The following is a 21785-nucleotide window of genomic DNA, read 5'->3' on the forward strand; positions in this document are numbered from 1 at the left end:
ATTTCCTATACACCATAACATTTTCCAAATATTTTGATTTATTTTGAGCTGTTTACAGACATTTTCAGTTTGAATTTTATTTAGTTTTTTTTCTATAAATATCAATAAAATTTTATTTGTTGGTTAAAAAAGCTTGTTAAAAATTTGAATTCAATGATATAATATAATTGTATAAGAAAAACGATTCTGAGCGAAAACGGTCAGTCAGCCTATGATATTACCAAGTATATCTGATGATATTATTGTGAATTAAGTAATTTAGACATAACCTATTTACGTGGAACCTTGTTTTAAATTTTCAATCCTTAACTATAAAAGTTGAACATTTTATAAATTTTTAACTACAAAATAGTTATTAAATTTTAAATTTGATACATTTTGTTAAAATTCTAACTTTAAATGCTTATAAAAAAAAATTGTGCCTATGTATTTTTAATATTTTTCAACTGCTATAAGAAAGATATATCAGGAGCCTTATATTAAATTTTTACGCTTTTTTACCCTACAAATAAAATTTTATTGATATTTATAAAAAAAAAACTAAAAAAATTGAAAACTGACTATGTCCGTAAACAGCTCAAGAGTCAAATTATTTTCAAAATTCTATGGTGTATAGAAAATGCTAATATAAACATTCAGTGAAATTTCCAAGTATCTACAGTTACTCGTTTTTGAATAACAACAAAATAGCAAAATCGTTACATGAGAAATCGAGTGAATATTAAATGTTGTAAAAATATGAATTTCAAACGCTCATAAAAATTTAATTTGACTTTCTTGTAGAAATTTTTTTTTTTGATAAAAGTAGACAAACTTATGGATAATCTTGTATTACATTTTCAAATCTTAGATTCAAAAAAAAAACTTTTTATGAATTCTCAACTCAAAAAAAATTGCTAATTTTCGTGATTTTTCCGTATTTTGTCAAGATTTTAACTCTTAATGCTTATAAATAAAAACTGTGACTAAGGATTTTTAAATTTTTCCATCTTCCTTTAAAACAATCACCTAGGAGCCTTCTATTAAATTTTCATGCTTTTTTAACCAACAAATAAAATTTTATTGATATTTATAGAAAAAAAAACTAAAAAAATGGAAATTGACAATGTCCGTAAACAGCTCAAAATAAGTCAAAATATTTGGAAAATATTATGGTGTATAGGAAATGAAATTATAAACATTCAGTCAAAATTCCATGTCCCTACGGTCATTTGTTTTAGAGTTACACCAAAAACCAAAATCGATTTTCTCAAAAACAGATTTTGCGTAAAAATTCCCGTTTTTCCTTAATTTTTCTTTTGTTTTTCACGTCGCTTTTGAAAACTACTGGGATATTTTTACTTTTGACCTCCCAAAGTACCAACTAGATTCACTTTCCTATCAGTAAAGTTATTGTTGAAGAAAATCCAAGCACTTTTACTGTCCTAAAAAGTGATGACAGACACAAAAAAAAATCAAAAACAAATCACAAATCAATACATTCATCGTTCCACTCAGAATCTAAAATAAGAGATTGTCAACAATAAGACTTTATATTATTATCTCAAAAATTAAAACCAATTTACCTATCTTTAAAACAACTGAATGTTTGTAGTTATTATGCAATGTTGTTCTGCGCTTAGTAGTATAATACAATTTATATGGTTCATAATTTTAAATGACACTTACCATTATTGGACATGTTACCATTTGACCGTTAGATGTTTTATCGTCATTAAATTGCGTAAGTAATTGTATTTTTGAACACACGTTATGAATCTCATACGACACAACATTGACACAATCGACGAAATGCTCTTTACATTTGGATACAACAAAAGTTGCCTTGAGTTAAAAAAAAAGTTTGACAATACATATATTAATAAACAATTTTAGATAGAATTATTAACGTTGGTGATAAAATTATTTCAATTTTCCATCAAAATGAAAAATTTAAACATTTTTATGAACAACTATGTATTTCGCGACCATGTACCAACTAACACACTAACTTCATTTTTAGATATGAAACGGAATACTGACTCTTACATAATAATATTGTTTTTCTTTTTTATTCCATTATTATATTTAGAGATTTTAATTTTAAAAGTTAAATATATTTACTGGTACGAAGAGATTATTTAAAAACTGCACTTCTTACACACTCCGTTATGTGTCATTCTTAAATCATTTCTAACAAATCACACTTATGTGGTACGATGTGAAGAAGAATACTATAATATTATCTATTCTATAAAAGCAAACATCCCCTAAGGATCCTTGTCCCTAATCATACAGTTTATTTACAGCAGTCTGAATAGTGAATTGTCAGAAGACCTACCGCAGTACAGTCCTACTACCTTTTTTTTCATTTTTTTTCTGTATAACCGACAGCATCCATCGTTTATTATTGTTGAATTCAAATACACTACAATACAATACAAACGGGTACATCATCGATAATATCAGGTTATGCTGCATCACCTTACACAATAGATATTATAAATATATTATTAAGATTAAAATTTAAAAGAATAGGGCTTATTCAGTCGGGGCGGCTACCCTTGCTTCAGCGTCAGAAATCGTAAACTTATTTACCCATTGTACCTACGTATTATTATGTATACAATTGGTGCATTTTCTTGTTTCTATCTTTTTAATAAAAAATAATATTTATATATACATATATATATATATATTTACTTGCCTCCATATCTGAAATACTTTCGTGAACCAAAACATGAACAAATATTGTTTGTTTATCGTAGAACTGTTTAAATGTTGCTTTCTGAATCGTTACGACCGTATGGTTTAGGCTGACAAGATCAAATATGGTAAAGCGTACTTCACGTTTCAACGATGACAAAATCGTTATCGAGTCCTGATATAAAATATTAATGTAGTAGTTTTTATTAATTTTAAATAAATATAAAGATGCAATAGGTAACTTACTATTAGCTGAATCGAAACAAATATTGCATATAAATAGGTAAAAAGTAAACAAAAAAAGTTCATTTTTACGAATCAAATACAATTTGGCTTGTAAATAAAATATAATGTTTTTATGTCAACTCTCTGATTACAACGGTAATAGTAAAACTGAAATACCCATGTAATTCAAATATTGTAGCTATATATTTTTACATAGGTAATTTATATACTTTTCATTTATTGTGTTGGTGATCTGAACATTCTGAATTAATTTCATCGATAAACATCACAGAATTAGGTATATTTATATTGTATATATTATTTTTACAATAGGTATCATTGACCATTGTTCATTACTAGAACAATTTTACTTTATATCAATTATTTTGAATTTAATAAAATTATAGATTGTTATAAAATAATACTATTCATATTCATTAATGGACACTGAACTAATTGTTGAACAATGTTCACAATAACAAATACCAAAAACAAAAAATACGCATTAAGGTAAAATCTGTATATACTATGCACATTATCTATGCATTATTTATCTAATTCAATAATAGAATTTTTAGTTTATTTTTTTAACCTTTTTACGAATTTGTCATGAATATAGTTCCATCTTTTTACTATAAACCATTTTTTTTGCAAGTGAACATTGCAAAGCGTGTATTATAATGTGTGTCAATATATCACAGAGTGATGAGTAAACTATTCGAGAGGTTACAAATATGTCAATATAAACATGTTAGAAAGCGATCCTAATTTTACTGTTTTTTTTTTTTAAGAACTTCCAGTATAAACTATTATAGTTTGACAATTAAAATATTGATAAATACAGTAATACTGGGATTAGGGTTCTAAATTTGAAATTTTTCAATTGAAATATTTCAAAATTGAAAATTTCATTGTTCTTGAAATATTTCAATGAAATTATAAAAAAATATTTTTCTTCTTTTAAACGTGTTCGGTTATAGATTATTAGAAACAATAAACTGATTACACACTTAGAATTATAGAAAAACATATTATTTTTGTTGATTTATTATTTCATATTTGTATATTCTATATTTAACAGTGCTGAAAAATATTCCTGGCATTATTTTGAGAATAATACTGTCGTATATCAGAAAAGATAATAGTATGAAATAGAGTTGAAGTCAATTCCAACAATGAATGAAATAATAGTGTATTTTCAGTAATTATAAAGTGTACAAAAGTCGTATAATATGTGTGTATATATGTGGCTGAGTGATGTGAAGGTGCTCTGGGTTCATTATTTAATACTTATTTATATTTTTCATCAAAATGAAATATTTCAAGAAAATAAATTTATAAAATTTTAAAACCCTAACTGGGATACAACTAATAGGTAATTGGTAATTAAAAATAATGAGCATAATGATATAATAATAAATATGATAATAATGTCAGATAAGAAATAAACTAAACGGATTATTAGTGTATATAATAACAAAAATAATATTAAGAGTAAATGCCATCATTATTTGGTTATTAATATAGCGGAAAGAAAAGAATTTATTATGGAGGTTAAATCAGATAGGAATTTTGAAAGAGCTAAATTTAAATTTGAGTTTTGTGGATTAGTGTTTAGTTTTGAACCAGACGTAGAAGCAGCATATGACGGGATGGATTGAGAGGGGTCAATGGGGAGGGACTCGGAGAATAAGTTGTTCGTATGTGTGATATTTTTTTTGGAGTTGAAAAACTTGATTTTGTGGTGATTTAGAATAGTTTGGTAGAACTGGCACCCCTTGAAGCTGGCTGTATGATCTTCGGAACAGTGGACGCATTTAGCTGGACGGGAGCGATCCTTGGTGCAGCCATCTGACTCATGAGCCTCGTCGCATTTGACGCAACGCGATGGGTGATGGCAGTAGTTTTGCGTGTGACCATAGTCTTGACAATTGAAACATTGCGGCGGACCGTATGTCGTTTTGTTCGGTTTTTCGATCACTACTTTCGTGATTAGTAATGATTAGTGATGTTGTAGATATGTTTATTATTGACATTGGGTTCGATGTCGACAAAAAATATTGGGAGAGAACGATTATTTTTTTTAACATTACCGACTCGCCTTACTATGACGTGTCCTTCTTCCGACAATGCGGACAAAATGCCAGCACTGAGAGTGGAATGATGGAGGTTTCTAATAACGATCCTAAATGGACGCTGACAGCAAGGACGAAAAGTATGGAAACTGGCGTTAGTTTCCATAAAATAATTTGCCAATGCGTTTAAATTATCGCGACCGTTGGGACAGAGGAGTGAACTTACATGTAACTTACATGAAGGAGTGGACTTACATGTAAACCCGTTGGGGCCGATGGTCTTAATTAATACACCCTTGAATAGTTCAATGAGGAAAAGTTATTGATGTTCCAGGTTCCTGATGTAGAAAGGTGGAGCCAAGGGCTCAGCCTGGTCAGAAGGGAGAGATGAAGGTACAACAGTGACTTCGCGGGAAGGTGGAACCGCATCACACACAGAGTCATCGTTAGTGTCGATTGAGGCGAGAACGGCGAAACGGTTTGGTGAGGTGAAAGTTTTGGTCTTTTTCCCCTTGTGAAGAGGATAATTTGAAGAAGTACTGGATTATATTCTTTTTGATAACGTAAGCGTATGAGGCGGACTTTTACCGGAACGAACCATAATATGATATACGTTGAAAACGAAAACCCAATTTACATAATTAAAATACAGATAACGGAGCCAATATAAGAGCGTGTATTCATGGTGAACGTTATCGCCAGACTGAATTTTACTGTTAATCCTTAAAATAAATTGAATGTCTTTTGAAAAATGTTGAGTTAAAATATTAAGTATTGAAACTCGTGTAGGACTAGTGTCCTTACCCATACTTAACTTCTTTACAAAACTATATACGTATAACCTATGTATTACTACTAATACGCCTATTTAGTATTTAATAATACATTTATATTTGATTATGAGATGAATTTGTATCTTATTTGATGGTGTATGGATAGGTACAATACATAATTTATGTTTACATATAATATAATATATAACCTATGTAAAACAGTTATACATCCAATAATACATATATTTATGATTTAAGTACCTATATAACCAATTAAACTTATGGTAATAGTAATAGTATTTAATAGTTATAGTTTTTTTCTAAGTTAATCAAATAACTAATATATTCGTGTTATAAAATATTAAACAACTTGTTCAATCATTAATAATACAGTGGATTGATTCTAAACAATGATAACATTATAATATCAGATTAATAACTAATAATGTGAATTATGGCAAATTTTTTTGAACGATGTAGGTTCTTATTATGATAATGAAGAGTTTTATATTAGAGAATTTTTTTGGTTGCATCCAAAACCCGTACACTTATTATTTCGTCTCCATAAAAGTCAATTGACAAAAATCACACACTTTATCCGCTCATTAAACAGAAAAATCCACACACTACTTTTAATTTACTAAAAGGTTTAGTAGATGTGTTGTTTTAAATTGTAATAATCTTACCACCCAAAATTACATATTATGTTTACAAACAAGATGAAGTAAAATGTAAAAATGCTTAGATTTTCTTCAACAGTATCTTTTCTGATAAAAAAGTGAATCTAGTTGGTACTTTGGTGGTCAACAAATTCCTAATAGTTTTTGAAAGCGCAGAGAAAAACAAAAGAAAAATTAAGGAAAAACGAGAATTTTCACGTAAAAGAGGTTTTTAACAAAATCGATTTTGGTTCTCTAAAACAAATTATCGTAGATACACTGGTTTTTCACTGGTTGTATATATTAGCATTTTCTATACACGATAAAATTTTCAAAAAATATTGATTTGTTTTGAACTGTTTACGGACATTTTCAGTTTCCAATTTTCCACTACCACGCATATGCCAAAAGAGGAAATACAAATTGGCAGTTATTTGACGATCTAAACAAAGACCGATTCCAATAAATGAATCGAAAACGGTATCCTCTGAGTTCTTAGTTTATACAATATAATTAAAGTTGTGTTATATATTATCAATAATAAAAAAATTTGTTTTCATTGTAAAAGGAAAAATATAGAGAATACAAATATTACGCTAATATTATGTTTAATAAATTCAAGTACCTACTCAAAACCAATCCTTGCAGCTTAAATATAACACTATTTTTGTGTCTTTACATTTGAATGAACACAAATCAAACATAATGATAATTTTATGGGATTATATTCACTTTATCACATTAGAATCAAAACAAAACATATTTAATTATCTGCACGATCACTATACAATATGCTCATCGGCAGTTACGAACAATATTACAATAACAATATAACTGGCATTGGTGGACGACCGTTCACCACTCACAGTGTCACCAACTACAAAACTATATTTACCTATGTGTCTTGCGAAAATATTAGACATATTCAGGATAAATAAACCTACAAACAAAATAATACAAACCAGGCCACGCATTGATGTTCTTAGATTTATATCGGAAAAACAATGTTGAGAGCAAGGCGCGCATTAGCCAATATAGGAGGTCGGAGTGAATCGGGCACACATTAACTTACTCTGGCACAGGCCCACTCACCCACTACACAAAATATAATTATTTTTACTAAGTATCAAGTTGTTATAAATAACAAAATTAATTTAGCTTAAATTAAAAGATTAATTACATAGGTACATAATTTTAGAAACCTTATTTTGATTCATTAAAATAATATTGTGTTGTCTATAGTTTGTACATTTACATATTAAAATTTAATAATACCTACCACAATGATTTGTAAAAAAAAAAAAGAAAAAAACATTTTTTAAATTATACCAAATGTACAATAGTGTGATATTTTTTTCTAAAAAAGCATGCAATCTATAAAAGTCTTATTTTATATCTGAATACAAGTAATATTGGTGATAACTGAATATGAACATTTTTGATTTTGATCCAATGTTAAAATTGAATATTTCGACTTACCTGGAAGACGCGCAAAAATATATGGTGGCAAAATAAAAATTAAAAAATTGTAGTTTTTTCCATGAGGGAGGGCTGGGGAAAATTTCTCCAACCCCCCATATATATTTTTGAATTTACGGTTGAACCAGTATCGCACAAATTCTGAAAATAGTCACACAAATTCACACTAATGGCACACTAATGTTAATCAAAAAAAAAATGTCAAAAATTATGGGGCTGGTGAAATGTACGTCCGTTTTTCGTATAGAATGATTTTATATCATTGAATTCAAATTTAAAACACCTTTACAGCGACCCATGTAGACACCTACTGGACAACAGATCGGTTCCCACTTTTTAAGTATAGCGTATTAGTTCAGAGGACACTATGCTGCGATTTATCTTAGAAATAATGAATAATATATCCCCCCTCCCGAATGGAAATTCTTGTTTAAAACACCACTTAATTTAACAGCAGTACCTATAGTAATTTTTACCGTTAATCCGATACGTTATCGTTTCATAAGAAATTTCTTATTTTTTGTATAAGTAATTTAGTAATGGATTATAATACTAAAAGTATTAGAGATTCAAAGATAATCAATTTTAAATAATAAGAATGTTCAAAAATATGGATCAACATCGTGATTTGTAACATTGAGGCACTGTTCATATAATTGAAATTTTAATAGGAGTAGCTATTGACAGTAAATAAGTTGAATCAATGTTAAATGTTTATATAAAAACGAAAAAAGACCGCTTACAGTTATTTACCTTATTACCTACTTATCATTAAAATTAACACATAAAATAATTCACAAATAATTAAAACGTGATTAAGATATAATATTTAGTGATACTATAAATACATATTTAGTGAAAATATATAACAGCTGTCATATTATATGTTATATTTTGTTTTTCTGGTTTTTTCGATTTCGACTTCTATACTGTATAAAGTGAAGATCGACATTCGATCTACTAAATTCTTTTTTCTGTTAATCGAATACTATAACATTGATTTTCCAATAATATTCGAACCAATTTTCAGTCGGAATACCAAATATAGACCCAAACGTATCGGCCTCAATCGTCATGTTCTTGTAGTTGTATTCACCCTAAAATACATGCACGATAATAGTTATAATCGATATATTATCTAAAAATGTCAATTTAATTTTTATGGTATCTACTGTGGGGTTATTATGTATGAGCCAAATTAATTTTATTTTAAACTTTATATCAGAGATGTTTTATTTTTTTACAAAATCCCATTTTTGCCATATCCCCTTCTCATTAAGTAACAATAAGCTTCTTGCAGTCCTAACGAACATAATTTACCTGTTAAATTGAGGTATAATAAAAATGAATGAAATTAATATAAATATATAACATGGTCAATATGCAATATTCAAATTTCAGAAAAGTTATAAAATATATTAAATACCGTGATAACACTTTAAAGTCAAACCACTAAACATTTAAAAAAAATCATATGAGATAAATTATCAACTGAGCTACGATCAGAAATAATTAAGGAACGTACTTACCAAATAGTTTTCCAACTGTACTTACCACTATTGGACATGCGGTTAAGGTTTCCTTAGAATTTTCAAGCTTTACAAAATGTGATAGCAATTGTAGTTTTGAGCACAGATCACAAATTTCATAAGATATAACATTTACACAATCTACGTAAGATTCGTGGCATTTAAAAACACTAAATATTGCCTATAAACAAAAAATAGATGCACATATTATTGAAAGTGAAACTCATGATGATTGCTTATTTATTATTATATATAAATGTATTAAGTATTATTGTATTAACTATTAACGATACAATTTAAAAGTTAAAAATTATTATCTTCCACATTTATTCAATTATTATCATTTATAATTCCAGAATATATTTACAGTACATTTAAGATGTCTGTATCTTAAATATAATATTTCAAACGATTGCTATCATTTTACTTTAAAAGGGGGTGAGAGGCTTTGCACCTCATGGGTATTTTGAACTATGGTTTTCTATGACTCGAGCCCCTATAACTATTAAATCCTGGTTATGTCCATGCTGCTCGTATAGATGATAATTATACGTAGAAATATATTACACATATTTTCTACGATTGATAATCGTTGTCCGTGGTTAATACTTACATGAATTTGAATAAGTTTTTCATGTACTAATGCATGGAAAAATAACATTTGCTTCGAAGCAATTTGTTTGTATGAACATTCGTAAATTGTTCCGCTAGATTTGTTTTTAAACTGAAAATCAAACTTGGTGAAATGGGTTACACGTTGCAATGGTTGAAAAATTGTAACGGGGTCCTGTTAACAATTTATCGTGGATCAATTATGATTATTGGTTTTAAATCAATTTGATATAATTAAAACTATAGATGATTATTACTTACTCCACTTTGCAACGTAAGTATAAACATCGTACTCAAATAAGTATAAATTAAACAAAAGCATCTCATTGTTATAAGTTAATATATATATATATTATATGTATAAATGAAACAAAAATCAAAGTTAAACTTATTGCATGGGTTCACTAAATAATACTATTTCATTTTAAATTAAATTTGTGTTAATTCACCTTATTTTGTTGATACCCTTGTAATAGTAATTATGGTTTATGATACCTACATTATTTTTGGTTCATAATTCATTCAAAGTTTAATTTATCAAATTACTGAAATCATGCATATTGTTATCGGCTTATTGAATAACAATAATACATTTGTTATCCTTCTGTTACAATACATAATTTAATAAATTATACACCACATTATATAAATTATATGATATCATATTTGTTTAAATATTAAACGATTTATCTCGTATTTTTTTATTATTCTGTTATACGCGTTATTTTCATATACCTCTTTATTTACTTATCATTTTTATAATCTATAATTAAATATAGGTACATAGTACAAATATTTTCATTTTTTTTTTTTAGTTTTTAAACAGGATGATTTACCAACATTCCCTCTTTTATCTGTAACGCAATTATTCAAAATCTAATTTTTAGAATTCTTAAATTTTTTACCGTCCATATTTTCAATTTTTAAAATTTTTTGTACCGCCTACAAGGAGTATCCTGTAGAGTTACAAAATTTTGTTTTTCAAATGAGAACCCCCTCCCCTTTTTCTACTGTAAATTATTTAGCATATAATATATCTGAACATTTTGATGTATATATAGGTATATAATATATAGGTATACATATGTACCAAAATCAAAACTCGAACGAGTAGTTTTTGAGTTATTTAACTTTGTGTACTAAATACCAGGTCCATTATAATGGGCTTGAAAGATATAGGGGTGATGCCGTGATGGTGATTTTAAAATTGTAGTAATTAATATTAATTCATCAACATTTATAAGTATTTCAAAAAAATGGTCATAGTTAATAATCATAATAATGGTTTTGTTGAATTTCTGCTGCTTAAACTGCCTTTTCAAACTTTTAAAGTTACTGATTTTGAGGTATAATAATGCTAACAGTTTAGCTCCAATTTTCCTGCGGATGACCCTGTTAGAGTCGATGTGACTTTAGGACATGAGACTAAGTTTTAGATTAGTTTATTATACTATTTAGATAATAAAATATGTACGTGCGTAGTTTTAGTTGCCTATAGTATAGGCTCTGTATGCTGTATCCGATTACATTTGACTCAGTATAATAAGTAACAACTATATACGTATAATTATTACACCACTCAATTAATACGTAATTATTGTACGTAATTAATTATAATTAATTACCTATATCCATTCTTGTTTAATTTATATTTATGAATATAGAATTCCGAAATTGTTATAATTTTGAATTCAATCAAATATTAAAAGAGGACCTAAAGTAAAAACAAAAAAGTAGTATTTCAACCACATACCACACTGTAGGACTGCGAAGCTGACCGGTTTTAATGTTGAAAATGGATTTTACGTCATTAACTATCTATGTTTTTAGTAATTACTAAGTAATTTCAATAGAGGTAATTTTTAATATTTAAAAAACTGTTTATGAAATGATAAACATCTTTTAAAAAATATGATTTTTACGTCCATTGACACTTCTATTAAAAAACAAATATTTAAATTAGCTTACATTTTAACCATATTCAAGCTGTATTAATAATCTAATAATTTCCAAAATGTGCTATTTTTTTCGAAATTGTATGTTACATACCTACTTACATATAGGTACAGTGAATTCATACATTTTGGTGTTTAGTTTGGGTGGTTTCATTAAATAAAATATTAAAATTAAAATAGTTACTTTAAACATAATATAATATTAATGTACATCTAATAGGTTTTACTCTAACAACTATCGAATTAAAAATCAAACAATAATATTCAAGAAATTTATTCAAGCTTGAAATTGCATAAATAATATTATGAGTTTTAAGATTCATTTTTGGTATATTTTCCCGTGTAAATGTATTCTTTTCTATAATAAATTATGAAATTATACTATTTATTCTACCTTGTATATGTATGTATTTAATACAATTAATTATAGAACATGGCTACATCTTATAACATACCTATTTTAAACTTAGCAAAAGTAATTTTGTTTTTTTATTTAACATAAATAAATGTCCATAATATAACATTTTCACTGTACCTAAATATGTTAACTTCATATGTCTTGTTTATTGCAATATATTCATTTTTATCAAAAGTCGAATGAAATTCGAAAATTTTTTCATTCTTTCCAAATATTATGTAAAATTGATAATTTATGATACTTACAGATTTGGATATTATTTACTCATATAAACTAAAGACTATACCCATTTTAGAAGAAAACCACTTAAATGTGTTATTTGTTTGAAGTAAAATATGCTATATTTTTAAAATGAACTATGCAAATTAAAGTAAAAGTAGCTCAATGTATAATATTATATAAGCACATTATAACAATAATATATAAATTGATATTAATAAAATTACAACGTTTTAAATACTTACAAAATGCTTTGTGACTTTCTCATTTCTATATATGAAATTACAATTCTACTCAATGTCCAGATACAAAATATCTTCTCTTGAAAATCCTTGGAATCAAAACGCCATTGATTACGCGAAACACTGCTGTTATTTTTGGACATTTTCCAAGACGTCGTAATGTCAAGATTTTTTTCGTTTAATAATTTTATTTCTATTCTAACAAATAAGGCATACATTATCGCATCACATTTCACAACAATAATAAAAAATATTTCGTCTCATACGTCTATCATTCCGTTTTGGTGTCGGCTACAATATTATTTATTTAATACATTATATTATATTGTATACCTACGTGTATAATGTATATTAAAGTACTATATTATGTATGTACACCTAATATATAATATATATATATATTTACAATGTCCAGCCACTAACCTTGACATGAATACCGGAAAATCCAAAAAGAAAAACTGAGAAGCAAATTACCTTTACTTTCACCCGAGAGGCGTCAATCGGGTCCCGACGACGATGGTTGCACAACGGCCTCTAGATGGGGTATGGTCCGTTGAACGTAACTGCCGTCGCAGCCGAGATTGTTGTCACTGTTACATACCTCTGATACAATTTTGACGTTAAACCCTGTCCGACTGTTATTGTTTAAAGATAAATAAAAAAAAAAAAAATGGCCAATTTGATGCTGTAACCGCCGACATAATATTGCAAAACAAATAATCCCGATGTATACGTCTTGTCAATAATTTCCCGAAACAATATCTTCAAACGTACCGGTAAATCATATAATGGCAACAACGTGTGATTTTAAGTTTGCCCCTCGTCACCACCCCTCTCCTTTCCCAAATAAAAAAACTTCAATAACAACAATAATTCGATTTTGCGCAGGTATAAACGTAAGAGGATGTTCAATAATAATAAATTATAAGCTGCATACAGCAGAGACAGCCGTTGCAACGTCATGCGGGAGAACACGTGCAAACAACCAAACAAACAACCGCGACGTCCGATTTCGTTAGCACCATTAGAGTTATATCATTATACTTAAAGTGTTTTTTTGATTCTCGGGTTCTGAGAAGGTGTGTTATAAAAAAAAAAGAGAAGAAAAAAGCGGTCAATTTTTTTGTGAACGATTTCATGAAATATTTCGATTTCGTCACAGCTTGCGAATTACGGATGAGTCGGTCCACAAATATAATATTAAACACAACAATAAAACAATTGAATAACAGTAAACGGTGACTTATTGTGTTTTAAAGCACACAAGAAAGAGAAATTTTACATTTCCGGAAGGCTGGGAAAATGTTCAAAGAAAACTCATATTGGCTGGTCACTAAATCGTTAACGGCAATCTATAACAGTGATGTTACACGGCTACGATATTCATGATAAACGTTTCACTGTTTCAGTAATAGGACGGTAGTGATGCTAATAAATGTGTTTTATACAATTACTGCAGTACAAGGACTGTCTGTCCAACTTAAACATTAATATACCAAGTAAACTTTGTCTTTCGTTTACGTGCTGTGCTTTGATTTTATTGTTTTGTTTATTTGTAGATGTTTGTTTTGATATGGTGGATATTGATCATCGATTGTATGGTGGAATTCAAAATTGTTTATGGGTAGGTGTCTTAAATTTAAAATTTTAATACAATACCATCGCTTTTTTGAAACTATACTACTATAAATACTAATTACTAATACATATATCATGTATAGTTAATAGTTATATTATACAAGTTATATACACATTTTACAAAACATAGGTAAATATTCGCTTAAGACACCACCGACCATCCAAACATTTAATCAACTCATTGCATATAATAATCATCGTAAGGAATGTAATTATGATTTATTATTTTATTAACAAAAAATAGATAAAAATGTATTGTAAAGTTAAGTTAGGATTCATTTTTAATATAATAAATTTAAGTATCAATGCGTGTGTTTATATGTTATGTTTTTTTACGGTAAAAAAAACTTAAAAAAGTTATAAGTATTTTATACATATAACCTATAATTATTAATCAATAAAAATAATATTTTATTTATTAAAAATGTATTTTTTTAAATTTTCCAATAATTTACAAAATAATAAAAATGTAGATCTACGCCTGTTTTTTACATGTCCAAAAGTCTATCACTAAACAAATAATATTATTTTATCGTTTACATCTAATTATCATTTGGACTATTCTAAATACCTATTCTGTTTAATTTACATTTTATTTTTGTAAACACAAACATTACCATTACAAGCAAATGCTTATAGGTGTTTGTGAAACCACAATACGCTTGATTGTAGTTAATTATTTTTCTAATATGCTCATGTTTTATTGGTTCCAAAATAAACAAATATTATTATTATCATTACCTAACAAAATATTTCTTACTTCAGGTTATTAAGTGGTCGAAACCCCTTGTAAACAGTTCTTATATTTTGTAGTATCTTATTCTGTAGCTTTTACAGCCAGATGTTAACATTGATTTAAGTGCACTAAAATTGAAAAACAAATAGGCTCGACACCCAGCACAGCACTCAGATCATTGTAAGCCCCGAAGGCTATTAAGAATTAACTGTTATTTAACTTAAATATAGAACATAGAATGCAAACCCACCTAAACCGTTAATTACGTTTTCTTTGAAACTAAACATCAGGTTACAACAGTGGCTATCGTTTTTCAAATTGTAATAGTTTTAATTTGCTAGATATTATAATATTATATGGGTAGGTACACATAAAAATCGACGAATCATAATGAAATACATACCTATATACAACCATTCGTAATAATATATCATTATACTTTCAGAAACGAACGGGTGATAATAACAGTTCCGGTGCACATAAAAAAAATACACCACACAAAAATGATTTACAAAATCATCGAAAAACCCGTTCACGCGGACACCGTCTCGACGCCGTCCGCGGGTCAAGTCAGCTACCACGAGGAGCCCGCCACGCCCGATGCGCCTCACAGGACACGTGGTAACGGGAACCAGACGGTAACAACGACTTCAAGATACCGCGAACCGACACCCGTTGACCAACGCGGTCGTGGTTATGGTTATGGAGATCGTGGCCATTTGCGTGACGATCCCTCAAAAGGGTCGACCACACACGGTGCCCGCGTTGAAGGCACCCGGCACAAACACTACGGTGACCCCCGCCGACCACGGACCGCACCGCTCCCATGCAAACGGTGCAGCCTTACAACAACTCCAACACCACGTCCACGGTCCACGTTACCCTATCCACGGACACCACGTCAATGACGTATGGTATGGCAAGCAGGCTGGTGAAGGTGTTAAACACATAGGTGATGGTCACAAGCGCGGCCACTCTGTCGAAGTGATGCATGGTCACTTTGGTGACGTGTTGCGCGTGCCGGGTGGTTATGAGCACGGAACCGTGCACTTTAACGACCATAAGCCCGCGCACCTTGGGGACCACAGACACACGCACTTTGGTGATCATCAACACGTACACTTTGGCGACCACAAGCGCGGGAACGTCGGAGATCACATGAACGGCGGGCACTTGGGCCGTCACAATTTTGAGCACTTTGGCGGTCACAGGTTTAATAAGCACTTCGGCGGTGTTGGTCATGGAAATATTGGAAGTGCGTGGCGCACGCATGACACGTCTGGTTCAGGTGTCCGTGGACGAAACCAACACGATCGACCGACTGCACCTCCGGGAGCGTACCAGCATATTGACAACCTGCACAGGAATGTCGCCAAGTTCGGTACCTCCGCACGTGGTCAATACGGCCACAGTGGAGCCGATGCGGATTCGGCCGGCCCAAACGCCGCTTATCGTGAGCTCGATGGTCATGGATCTCCACGGCTACTGCACGATCACAAATTCAGTAACCCCGTTTACGGACACCACAGCAAGGGTGGTTACCAAGTACAGGAAAACGTAGCGGATTTCGATGGCATGACTCCGATCGCGGTCCCACAACCACATCCGGCCACCACTGCACAAGTGTTCCAGGTTGACCACAACTACCCTTCTCCGGCGCCGGGTATCGGCGGCGGTGACACGCTGGACGGGATGTCGTCGGTTTCCGCCATCGCTTCGCCACCAACCGTCGACAACGTTTACTACACGCTCGATCCCGTCGTGCCCTACAACGACGTAGCACTGCAACCGCAGCGTGAACGGTTGCTCGACGGTGGCATGCCGAAAACAAAATAGTCTCAGAACGGTTATAATTAGGCTTAGGGATCACGGTTTCAGCTTATTCTAGCATATCTACGCACTATTTATATATAGCTTTTTCTCTATCTATATTCTGCAAAAAAAAATTTTATAAAAATGAAAATGCCAATATCTTACCAACATTGTGTAACTTCCACATTATGTTAGGTAGGTACGCTTTTCGCTCCTCGCCACCAATGATTATCTCTATTCACTTATGATTTTATTTTTATTAAAGGATCCATTTTAAAAGATGCATTCATATGGAAACGATATAATTATACAAAGAGAAAAAAATTAATAATTATAATAATATTTATAAAATACAAATTTCAGTTAACTTTTTATTTTATTTCAGGACATGTTCGGTATGTTTTTGGTGCATGTTTGCGTGTTCTTTTAGAGCTATAAGTTCCTAAGCTTAGATTATAATAATATATATACACCCACTACTAATACATTTAAATGCGTGCAGTGTATGAGTATAACATGATTCACTTAACTGGCTAAACACTCATATTTTTAGTCATATTTTATAGGGAGAGGGTGTAATTGGTCCACATTTTATCGACCTCATTTCTTCGTATAAAATATTTGATTATATAATAATATTATATTATATTTATTATATTTTGTGGATATTGGGCTACAAATTAAAAGATATATAGTTTTAAGGGTACCTGGAGATGAGGCCACAAATAATTTATGTATAACACAAAAATATATGGATATATATAACATTTATTAATTACAGTACCTAAATAATTATTAATATTTTTTTCAATTACTTAAAAATACCATTATTTTTTTATATAATATAACACAGATTTCACAAATTCAAATATGATTTTTTCCCTTCTTCGTATTTTTTAATTTCTTCAAGAATATCATTCTTTCGAATTGAAATTCGAAGCCTGGCTTTTAATGTTTCTATGATTCTAATTTTAATATAAGCTTCTACTTGACGTTATCCTGCTTACAGGATTCAATAATAATAATCATTTGAAATAGTGGCTCAATCACCGTGTATATCTGTTTTAAATGTATAATATTAGTGGTAATTATTACCTTATAGGTACTTGTTTTGGCTTTTTTAAAAAAAGTTTCTTTATTGTGGCCCAATTCCCTAGCGTCCAATTGTTCTACTGGTCATTCTTCGAAGAATTAGCGAAATTTATCTCCTGCTAATTATTTACATTTGATGTTATAAGACATTAATAACTTAGATAAGACTCAAGAAGAACTAAACTTTATCATCCTTATGATTCTAAATTTGTGTATATAGCTAATGTATTCATAACAATTTATGAATTTGGAATTTTGACATTGACATTTTAATTCAATATTAATTCTATCATATTGTAACTATAAATTATATATAATCTATACAATATATGAAAAACATAAAATTATAGTAACACTTATCTGCAATGAAGTTAATTATAACTAATTATTGTAGTTCTGAATGGGAAATTGGGAAGGGCTGAGTCTATTATCATATTTTTTTTTTTAATAATTCGCTAAAGTGATTCTTTTGATTTTTTTTAATAATAATTTAATAATAAGCATTAATTAATAGGTTAACCTATGTAGTTTGCTGTAGGCGAGATACGTTAGTCTCAATATTTTAGCTTCAATTACTGTAACACAATATTCATATTATATCATATTATATTGGATATTTAATCATAAATAGGTTTAAAAATGGTTATTTGTGGTTTTGTATTTAAAGTAATAATTATCATAATACAATAACATGACCTTGACAAGTAGACCAACGTAAGCCATCAATAATCTAGCATGAAATCGATAATATTTATACGCGCACTTGTTTAACGGCGTGACAAAACGTCTAGTGCAATATTTGCGTTAAGAATTAAGATTAGATGTATAGTTTGTCTGAGTTCCAGAAAATGTAAGTCCGGAGGTCAGGCACATAGATATTTCGTAATTAAACACTGGACAATAGTACTGGAATATAATAAAAAAAACTCTGATATAATAATAATAATTATTATTTTAAATTTTCTACAACCAACAATAATAAAATATGTTGTATAATATATGTACACTGCCTCAGTGCCGCGTATATTATTATAAAATGATATGTCTATAGTGATAAAAAATATATCACATTTGGCGTACTGTTATTATTATTATACAGGTATAATATACAACAAGAATAAAACAAAAATTTGTCACGGCAAAAGAAGTCGTTTTTCTCGAATTACATCTGTATGTGTATGTATTTTTTCTAAAGAAACAATTCGTACACAAACAACGAAGCAAATATAATTATATGATCACTATTTTGTAATAAATCGAAGAAATACCCGAGTCAATATAGAGTTTTCTGGTGGAAGTGTGGAGAAAGTACTAATGGTGCAATATTTAGGCGATCTTTAAAATAAGATGTCTCGTATGTACCTACTTCCAAGAGTCTGCAAGTAGTTAAGCTACAACTTTAAATATCAACATGAACAAAGCATGAGATGAATACAATTTTTACACCGAACACCACATACTTAAGAAAATAACTTATTTTACAAACAAAAAAGTATAAAAGTATTTGAAACAAATATTAAACCGTATAATAATATATATATAGAATAAATATTTGGTATGTACTTGATATTATTAAATTCAAAGATTTGTTTTTAACTAAAGAAACCTCAGTATATTGTGAATTATAATAGATAGGTGTAGGTACACGCTTTCACAATATTTTGGTATTTGATACTTTTTAATTCGATTATACATTTTTACAAAGTGAACAAATGTTATTGATACAACAAAAATATTTTGTAATAAAAGTACACTTCTTGGTATTATTGTTATTATTTAACAAACAAAAAACCAAATAAAAACACAAAGAATACATTTTCACATATAGCACACTTTTATAATTTTATTATTCACTAAATTGTATGCCAATACTGTTTTTGTATAAAATAATATAATATCTCCTTAACAAAAAGTAAAAATTGTATTAAAAACGTATTAGCTATAATAAAAAGAGACCTGGTTGGTATAGGTACTCGTTTGGCTTCACTCGTGCAAGACAGTGCGTTTTATACTGCTTAGATAAGAATTTGTATTACATTTTTTTTTTTTTGTTAATAACACTGCATTACGATTTTAATGTAAAATTACAATGAATTATAATTTTGTAATATCTTTACTTAAAAAATTATAAACTAACAGCAGTTCAATGACCTTTTCGGTTCTCCGTGCGTATTTATTCTCTAAGTTACCTGCCTACCAGCTAGATCAGGTTAAATTAACCATGAAAGGAATACGGATAATTATCAATCAATTGCAATAATAAAATGAAGAAAATTGTATATAGGTTATAGTTATCGAGAACAAGATACAATTATAGATACCGCAGTATACCACATTGACAACTCAAGAAATAGCACGAAATAGATTTTTAAATTAAAATTGCCTTCTTACGTAAAAATAATGAAATATTTACTACCTACTTATATTACATGAGTTATATTATTTTTTTTATTGAACTTAAGCCCGGCGACTAAGGCCATTAGCTGTGACAGGGACTAGGGGTAAGGTTGGTGCGGTAGGTTGTTTTTACGGTTGTTACGGTATGTAACAAACACATGTATGTGTAGCAAGGTTTTCAACTACTATGAACCCGGGTGGTCACCCATCCGGGAGCTAGTAGCTGTGGCCGTTACTTACATACAGTTGAATTCCGCGACAAGCCACATGAGTTATATTATTTTACCGAAAAAACAATTATATGGCAATGTTTAAATGAAACTTTATAAAAAATTGTTTAATGACGATCAAATGATATATAGGTAATAACAAACAAGTATATCTTTATTCATTTCCTACTTATTTTAATTACAAAAGTAAACTTCAAAACCTATTAAATCACAAAACCATACACTGTGTTACACTGTGTTTTTACACTGTGTTTAGCCAATTTTGGAACTTTTTGTACTATCGGGTGGAACCTCTAATTTACCCTTTTTAAATTAGCCTTTCTTCTTCCCAGAGGTCTAATCTACCTCTGTACAAAATTTCACAAACATTCTTTTTTATATTTATAGATAAGTAATACAACCAGTTTATTTAATTTTTGCTGAAAACATTGCATTTGAAAATGTCTTTGTGTGTACTGTGTATAAAACATAGTAATATACTTTAAATATTTCAAGAACCTACAAATAATATTTTTAAATTACAAAAAAATAACTAAAATGGTTATTCTTTGTTTAAATATCTAATTTATCCAAATTTTAACTTAAATTATCTATGAAAAAAAAATTCTTTGGTAATTAGTGTTTTAGATTTTTGGTTACATTATTAACTCCTCATAAGAAACTTTGTTTTAAAATTTTTATATTAAGCTAGATATAAAAATTTCAAATTTAATAATTTTTTAACTGCAAAATAATTTGAAAATGATCGTAATTTTTATTAAATTTATCAACATTTGTAACAAAATCGATGTTGTCAAATTTTTCTTTAATGATTTTAAAAAATACATAATTTTAACCTCTTAAAAGTAACAATTAGATCCCTACCAGAAACCACCTCCAAAGTGGAAAATCTAATTATTTTTTTACTACTTTTCATGTACATGGATACAAATAGAAAATAAAAAACACACATAATTGTAAAATCAATACATTCAAAATATACTCAATGCTCCGCTCAGGAACAAAATTA

General features: G+C 29.1%; 2 protein-coding genes across 2 annotated transcripts; one reads left to right on the forward strand and one right to left on the reverse strand.

The window, feature by feature from the left end:
• Window positions 1-8730: 8730 nt before the first annotated feature.
• On the reverse strand, window positions 8731-10902 carry LOC132937844 (uncharacterized). Its single transcript, XM_061004410.1, has 4 exons — window positions 10299-10902; window positions 10039-10212; window positions 9451-9606; window positions 8731-8993 (listed from the first exon to the last, which is right to left on the reverse strand). The coding sequence occupies exons 1-4, from the start codon at window positions 10362-10364 to the stop codon at window positions 8874-8876; spliced, it is 516 nt and encodes a 171-aa protein (XP_060860393.1). The 5' UTR covers window positions 10365-10902; the 3' UTR covers window positions 8731-8873.
• A 3359-nt stretch (window positions 10903-14261) lies between these two features.
• LOC132938157 (histidine-rich protein PFHRP-II-like) lies at window positions 14262-17098 on the forward strand. Its single transcript, XM_061004844.1, is given in 5 exon segments — window positions 14262-14370; window positions 14431-14495; window positions 15691-16042; window positions 16044-17045; window positions 17048-17098. Coding segments are annotated over 4 exon segments (1470 nt in total). The 5' UTR covers window positions 14262-14370.
• The last annotated feature ends 4687 nt before the right edge of the window (window positions 17099-21785 follow it).

The sequence above is a fragment of the Metopolophium dirhodum genome, chromosome 2, assembly GCF_019925205.1.
Source record: "Metopolophium dirhodum isolate CAU chromosome 2, ASM1992520v1, whole genome shotgun sequence".
NCBI lineage: Eukaryota > Metazoa > Arthropoda > Insecta > Hemiptera > Aphididae > Metopolophium > Metopolophium dirhodum.

Excerpts from the sequence above, each read along its gene's own strand:
- LOC132937844 (XM_061004410.1), bottom strand. The coding sequence starts at position 10,364 with ATGAGATGCTTTTGTTTAATTTATACTTATTTGAGTACGATGTTTATA. Across the intron at positions 10,213-10,298 it reads TACTTACGTTGCAAAGTGGA|GACCCCGTTACAATTTTTCA; the intron begins GTAAGTAATAAT and ends AATTGTTAACAG. Across the intron at positions 9,607-10,038 it reads AAAAACTTATTCAAATTCAT|GCAATATTTAGTGTTTTTAA; the intron begins GTAAGTATTAAC and ends TTTTGTTTATAG.